The 8,281-nt window shown below is 42.4% G+C and overlaps 1 protein-coding gene across 3 annotated transcripts in view; it reads left to right on the forward strand.

Moving 5' to 3' along the window:
• MAST4 (microtubule associated serine/threonine kinase family member 4) overlaps positions 1-8,281 on the forward strand; it is a 641,164-nt gene that overhangs the window by 209,916 nt on the left and 422,967 nt on the right. For all 3 annotated transcript variants that reach the window (XM_088443937.1, XM_088443932.1, XM_088443933.1), the window contains exon 3: positions 1,537-1,661. In XM_088443937.1, the coding sequence (XP_088300063.1) occupies positions 1,537-1,661 (125 nt within the window). The remainder of the gene's footprint in view (positions 1-1,536; positions 1,662-8,281) is intronic.

An 8,281-nucleotide genomic window follows, 5' to 3' on the forward strand; every position in this document is an offset into this window, starting at 1 on the left:
GACCTCTATGTTTACTGTCGGACTGTGATAGATACATCAGCCTGATCTTTACAGGACATTGATATCATATGATGCATTTAGACTCACGTACTACTCCAACAACTATATATATTTTTTAGTTGTATGGTTAACTGACTACCATTTTTATACCACGATATTTCTGGTATTCCAACATTTTATACTTTGCTATCCAACTGGATCGTTCTAATACTTGTTCCCCGATGTACAAGTGATTATATCACCCCCACTTGTCCACTCTCCTCCCCCTTCCTAGTGTGTGTATATTTGTTTATTACTTTCATTGGTCCCATTTGATATTTGCATTGTAGATAGACTGACATGCAATGATCAGCCCTACAACCATAGTGTATTGTGCTAACTTCATTCTACATAGATTTATATGCCTGCTCAGTTTGGTCCGTTTATTTATTTATTTATTATTTTTTCCATTATTATTTTTCTATTTACTTTATATTACCGTACATTTGGACCAACCTATCCCCAGTGAACATAAGATTAAATGTGTTTTTTATCTAACGCTCTTGATTGATCAGTTATTGTTATCATATACACCACATTTATTCCAGCACTGGTTATTTGCTGATTACTGTGGGGAATTACGACAGACATAGGTTTGCATTGTATAGAGTGTTACAATACTTATTGTTTAGGATTGCTGGTCTAAGCATTTATGCTTACTTGTATATGTGAGTTTTCAGTAATATTTATAAATCTTAACTATCTTGAAGTGTTTGGATTAAAATCACACGTTCTCTGCACTGTATAACAATTTAGTCTATTTCAAAAAGCTGTAAAATAAAATTTTTGTATCAGTGTATAAAGAGATCTACAGTAATTTTGCTCACAATAAGCAAATAACTTATAGACTTATACAGTATGCCCCATATCATATTAGATTAACATTATCAATTACATAGTTGACATCTGTGCTCTCTATTCATCTCCCCCTGGTCTTCCTCTTCATCGTGGTTGAAAACTCTGGCAAATCGTGTACATAATTTCAAAGTGAGGTCTCCTCAAGCAGGATGTAACCGTGGCATCATACAGAGCCCTTTTCCTCTCATCAGTCTGATAATTGGGTTTTATCTATAGTGCATGTTTTTTGTTTATGGAAGTCTTGTTTAGTCTTTATAATTAGTCGAGCATTAATTTTCTCCATGTTGAATATCAAGTACCATTGGACATTTAACAGGTTTTCAACCATCACTAAGCAAATCCGTAAGTCATTTTCCTTCCCAATAATAATACTCTAGAGGTCCACCAAAGTAATATTTGTTTTGGAAGGGAAGTTTGTGATTATTATTATTACTTTTTTAATTAGTAATTTCTTTTGGTGATAATCCACTTTAAGTTGTCAAGTAGTTCTCGTGAAAGCTGTTTTCTTGATAGGTTTTTATTTACAAGGCATATAACTGGCATATGTTCTTCTATTGCATTTTGTTGGAATAATCATCAAGGATTTTCTCCATAGGTTAGAAAAAAAAATTCTAGCACTGAATTGCAGTTTGTTTGCAGGCAGATACTTGCTACCTGCTGGATCTGTACAACAGACATGGCAAGCATCTACAGAAACCTCTAATCTTGTGCGAATGCGGAGCCAGGCCCAAGGCCAGTCTGCTCCCTCTCTTACAGCCAGCTTGGTGAGTAGTCTTTGTTTTATTCTTTTTTTTTTTTTATTCAATGAATTTATTATATTACTAAAACAGTACTGGTCTAGAATAGTTAGTAAAGTTCTCATTTATAAACTGAATATTTATTTTGTTGCAATGTGTCTTTCTTGCCCTGGAAAGGGTGCTGTTAAGTGTCCTTGTGTTTGAAAGCATCATGACTATACACTTCTTTAAGACTTCAATGTGTTTTATTTGTATTTAATTATAAATTTTGCAATGATGAAACCTATTAAGTGTTACCCTATACATTATTTGTTGTTGTTTTTTTGTTAAATACAAGACATATATGCTATTGGTCTAAATGAGAATTGTTTCAACAGAGTATATGCTTATATTACCATTACTATTATTAAGGTAAAAGTACTTGTTAATTATATGGGCGCCACACTTGAGAGTGGCAGGATTTTCAAAACCAAGGGCTGTACCATATACGTGCCTTACAGCCATTATGTTGGGATTTATCTGATTGTAAACTGAGCTTGTGCGAACTCGACTTTTGTATATGAATGGCAGGATTTTGTCTTGTTCCCTCCACGGCTTAATATGGCATATCTCAGCGTACTCACTAACTGGATAACTGACTCCCTGTAATGATTGGTGAGCTGCACTGCAAAATAACAATTGTGTAAATTAAAAAGTAAACATTTTCTTGAACTATGGTTTTTAAAATTGAAGTACATTGAGCCGTCGTTCCATAACAGTCCTAAGATTTTTATTATGCTTATTTATCGTGCCTGTAATTTTCTTAAGTGTGCATGTAATAAGGATGAGCATGTCTTCATTCCATCTCCTAATCTTTTTAGACTTATGCAAATGTCTCTAATGCAGAGAAGCATTTCTAAAATTAAGTTTGGCATCTTGTTACTTACTCATTTTAGGGAGCTAGGCTTATGCATTGAATAAGAAAGATTGTAATATAGAACTGCTGGTAAAAAAAAGTTACAAAAGTCTGGAAATTTTCAATCACTTTAACTTTTGGGTAATAAAAACAAACACGCAATTTGGCTTTAGCCGTGGATATCTAATTCTTGTTTAAAAAGTCATATGCCCAGTGGATAAACATTTCTTCTCAATCAGAAACAAATATAATGGCATTAGATTCTTCTGTAGGTAGCCTTTTTTAAAACTTTTGTTTTTATTTTTCTGTACTGCTGTTGTGCTTTTAGGACCATGAAATTCTACATCTGACACAGCCTGATATACAAATTTCCTACATATTGCAGGGGATGCAGTCAGGATGCCGACCGCCGGCTTCCCAACTGTGCAATCCCGACGGGACTAATGATAGGCGTCGAAATCCCGATGCCTGACGCCCGGCATACCGAACGAAGGTAATCCGGGCGGCGGGCGCGCACAGATGTGCAGGGGGCGGGTGTTAGGTTTCAGGGCTCCCGGACTTGGGGTTAGGCACCCCCCCGGGAGAGTTAGGGTTGGGCTAGGGAAAGGGGGGCTTAGGGTTAGGCACCCCCGGGTGGAGTTTAGGGTTAGGCACTCCCCCGGGAGACTTAGGTTTAGACAGTGGGGAAGGGGGGTTAGGTTAGGTTAGGTTTAGACACTTACAGGGGGGGTTAGGCACTTGGGGGGGGGTGTTAGGGTTAGGCACCACTAAGAAAGGGTTGGGGGGGGGGGGAGAGGGTCAGTAATGGTGAAAAAACTTACCTTACGGGATCCTCTGTTGCCGGTCTTCCAGCGTCGGGATTTGAACCGGCGGTGTTTCATACCGATCCCTATTCTAGCACTAAGGTTTCTGTTTTATTTTAAAAATGGGAATAATGTTACCTACCAGAATGTCCATGAGACTCTCTGAATTGCAGAGAGCTCTCCCGGGAGAGTAGCTTGGCTTCCCAGATCGGGTCATTCTGGTCAGACCTCCCATTGCTCAATGGTAGAAAACATGGCATTGAGAGCAGGCACAGAATAACGAGTGATGTGTTTGTTATCACTCGTTGCTAATCTTAAATGGTGCTCCGACCAATCTGCTCGTAACTGTCCTATTTCAAACACAGCTTGCAAAATTACAGGTAGGAGCTGATTGGTCGGTGCACGTTTTAAGATTAGGAACGAGTGATAACTGGAATATCACTCATTATTAAATGGGGCCCTAACTTCTTAGGGGGAGATATACTAAGCTCTGGAAAGTGATACATTGGAAAGTGATAAACTACCAGCCACTCAGCTCTTTACTGTTATGTTATAGGCTCTGTTTGAAAAATGACATTTAGGAGTTGATTGGTTGGTAGTTTATCACTCTCCAATTTATCACTTTTCAGAGCTTAGTACATCTGCCCCTAAGACACTGCCTTACCTACACCCTGATCACTTCCTGTCACGCTCATCTCTAAGATTTATTCCACAGTGCTCCCTTCCTCTGGAACTCACACCCCTCGCCCATTCAGACTATCTGCCAGTCTCCCCAGCTTTAAACGTGCTCTCAAAACATAATGTTTTACTAAGCTTACCATCCTTTCTCGTCGCTCCTCTATCATTCCCTCCATCTCATTTTGTTCCCAGATCACCCTCCAACTGTTTACACCCTTCCTTTAGAATGGACTCTCTCTTTCCCATCTCACCCCAGCACTATCTCTGCCACCATTTCTACTTTGTTGTCTTTCAGTGATACTGGGCCTGATTCAGAGCCGGACGCTCTGACCAGAGCGCTCGCTCTGAATCAGTGCCCTCCTACCTAAAAATGGAGCGGCCTCCTGGCCGCTCACATAGCTGTGGGTGACTATCAAGACCATCGCGACCATCGGGTTTGCAACGAGACCCTGCGGTAGGGTCTCGGTGACCGCAAGCAATGGAGTGATTTTGGCTCTATCAGAGCCAAAATCACTCCCACTGACATCACTAGTGATGTCAATGGGGCCGGACCCAGGCGGTTGGCGTTTCCATGGGAACGCCTCCGTCTGGCAGCCACGCCCCCGGCACGCCCACCAAAGGGGGCGTGCTGTCAGTCACCATCGACAGCACGCCCCCTTTGGTGCGAGACCTGGAGCGACAGCTTGGCTGTTGCTGTCCGGGTCTCGCACATGCGCACGACGGAGCTCCCTCCGTCGTGCGCGTGCGCATTGGGGTAACATCGACCCGCTTGCGAGCGGGTCTGAATGACCCCCACTGTCTGCTCACCCATACGATTGCTCACATCTCACTAGTGCCTGCTCTTATCACTAAAGCGAGTTGCCCTACCCTTACACCTGTCTCCCACCCATCAATGTTTTTATTGAATGTCTTGTATTCATGTTATGTACATATGCAATGGTTATCTGCTGTATTTTATGTTTATTGATGTATGGTGCTGTGTACAACTAATAAATAGAAATAATGATAATATCTTTTATTATAATAAGTAAACATTTGCATTACAAGGGAGCTGGCTGGAGGTATACCATATACACACTTCAACTAACCAGTATTTTAAAAGACAACAAATGTAATCTCATACTGTGAATGCATAGGACCTTACATAATGCTGGCTTTTGTCAGGAAGTAAATACAAAGACCCAGTGATATATGTTAATTCTTTCTTTAGCATCCTAATACCTATACTTGTTTTGAATCTCAGATTCAGCATGACCTGAAAGGACTTCCTAAAATCATTATTAAGGGGTAGATGTACGAAGTCGTGGAGAGAGATAAAGTACCAACCAATCAGCTCCTAACTGTAAATAGAGGCCCTGATTCAGAGCCGGACACTCTGACCAGAGCGCTCGCTCTGAATCAGGGCCCTCCTCCATTAATATGGAGCGTCCTCCTGGATGCTCGTATAGCTGTGGGTCACCACCCACAGCATATACGAGCGTGCAAAAAGATGGTCGCGATGGTCTTGACCATCGCGACCATCAGACTTACGAGGGAAACCCTGCGGTCGGGTTTCCCAGCCGCAAGGCCAGGAGTGATTTTGGCTCTATCAGAGCCAAAATCACTCCCACTGACATCACTAGTGATGTCAGTGGGGCCGGCTTCAGACGGTAGGCGTTCCCATGGGAACGCCTCCGTCTGGCAGGCACGCCCCCGGCACGCCCACCAAAGGGGGCGTGCTGTCAATCAACATCGACAGCACGCCCCCTTTGGTGCGAGACCCGGAGCGATGGAAAGTCCTTCGCTCTCCGGGTCTCGCGCATGCGCACGACGGAGCTCCCTCCGTCGTGCGCATGCGCAGTGGGGACCATCGACCCACTTGCGAGCGTACTGCTGCTCGCGAGTGGGTCTGAATGACCCCCAGACTGTGCTTGAAAAGTGACAGTTGATTGGTTGGTACTCATAATAGAGAAAATTATCATTCGGGCACCAGGGAATGTCAAGTTGTGCTTGGACTTATAGTTCTATCACAGCTGGAGGAAAAGGCTACCTGTCTCACTATTCTGTGATATTTCTGAGATGATCAGATATATTTATGTAAAGTTTAAAAGCTGTTTTGCTAAAGATTATCCTATTTCCTTGCCCTTTCTAAATGAGAATATATATCTCTATGCAATTTCATTCTGATGTGTACACCAAGGTATATTTTACCTTTTTTTTATCTCATTTAGAGATTGTGAGGATATTATTTGTGTACTTATTCATGGATTAACATAGTTACACTCTTTTCATGAGCGCTGCTTCAATAATTCTCGGCAGCATATAGCAATAACCACTGCGTTCCATCAGAAAAATGCCTTTTATCTGTGGAAAACGAGTTTACAGTTCTTCAGTTGAAGAAATACACCTCATTATTTTGCATCCTTGCAAGATGTGCTGATTATTCAGAGTGTGAATCATTGCACTATTCATCTGATGATACAAATGTTAAGGAGAAACCTTTTAAACAATGCATAACATTATTTTTTAAGTGCTTGCACAGTGAATGTATCCCTAGTCACAGCCAGAGATGAATGGCGCAATGTGCTTTGCATCAGACCATTTTGCAGGTTGATGCATTATAATGCTGTTGACCTTTTGGCAAATATTCCTTAACCTTTCCTGTGGTTGGGGACACAAAAGCTAAGGAATTAAATGGAACATGAATATATTCAGAGTGGATGGAGTGAATTTTAATAAAAAGTACAATCCAGCATTCAAGCTGCTCTATCACCTAGTAAAAGGCGAAAGTGCAGGCCGGCATGTTTCCCAGAGGCTGCACCTTTAACTGTTTTCTTCTGCTCCTTTTTGAAACAGTTGATAGCAGGAGGACCAATGGCAAACCATCATCATGAAGCCTTTGCTGGTTGTACCTGGTTTGTCTTTTCGCGCACACACCCCAAAATTTCCCCCAGCCAGAGCCTGAGGAAATCTTCTGCATATTAGTGGTGTTATCCTATATAGATTTTTAATTATTATCCAGCAAGCCAAATTCATTTAAACTTTTTTTTTTTTTTTGCACATAACCCACTAGAGGCAGTCAAACTCTTTTCCTGCATCCAGTAGGGAGTTTGGAGAGGATAGAACGGTTTGAAATGCAAGAAAATACTTTAGACAGGGGGTGAACATTGCAGGATGTTTGGCGGCATATTATCTCTATTAGAATTGCCCCCTACCATTCACAATAGGGAACATTTGTGTATTAGGCTCTGTAATATGCTATAAAATATCTGAAATAAACATTTCAAAAGTCTTTACCACTCTTAAGTGCAGGAGAAAATGGGAATTGGAAAATGGTGAGAGGATATCAACTTCAGGATCCCTCTGGTGTTGTCATTGGTTTCCCTGTATTTAATGAAATCCACTTGGCCAGAATGGAGGGGATGTAGTTGAAATACCGACGTCCAGGAATCCGTCTTTATCCCGGCGTCTAAATCCCAACTCGGGACTAAAGATAGACGTTGATATCCCTGGCTGCCTGCTATCAAGAAGCAAGGGCCGTGGGACGGCATCGGTGCTGCACACAGAGCCCTGCGCTTTATGCTGCGCCTCCGGTCGCACAGTCATAGTTATGGTCCTGCACTCAGTGTTCTTGCAGCCAGAGGGAGAAATGTACCAAGTCTTGGAGAGAGATAATGTACCAACCAAACAGCTTCTAACTGTCATTTTACAGGCTGTGCTAGGAAAAATTAGATAGAAGCTGAGTTGTTGGTACTTTAGTTCTCTCCAAGACTTGATAAATCTCCCCCACAGTTTCTTGATCTTATTGCAAAACTTTCAGCCACAATGCAAGGAGCATCTGCACCTGTGTAAACTATAGATGAGCGGGTTCGGTTTCCAGTGATCCGAACCCACCCAAATTTAGCAGAACCGAGTCGGATCCAAGCAGGCTCAGATGTTCCCGCCGTATTCGGATTTCTCAAATCGAGGCAAAGCCATAGAGACGAAATCTCGCGGTTCGCGAGCTTTCAGCTCTGATCAATGTAGTATATAAGGGACCACGCAACGGACGCCATTTCACTTCGGCTGTGGAGACTGAACAGGGAGGGTGGGTAGTGTAGGGCTGGGAGAGGTGCTGGTGCTATCTGCTGTGTCCTGGGCTGGTGACTGCTGAACCATGCTGGGCTGGTGCCTGTGACAGCTGTCACTGTGCTGTCTGCTGTGTCCATCTGGGCTGTCTGTGCTGTCTGCTGTGTGCTGGGCTGGTGTTTTTCATGTCTGCTGTGCCCATCTGGACTAGTGCAGACTGTAGA

This window comes from Taudactylus pleione, unplaced genomic scaffold (genome assembly GCF_031769625.1).
Source record: "Taudactylus pleione unplaced genomic scaffold, aTauple2 ptg000336l, whole genome shotgun sequence".
Classification (NCBI taxonomy): Eukaryota; Metazoa; Chordata; class Amphibia; order Anura; family Myobatrachidae; genus Taudactylus; species Taudactylus pleione.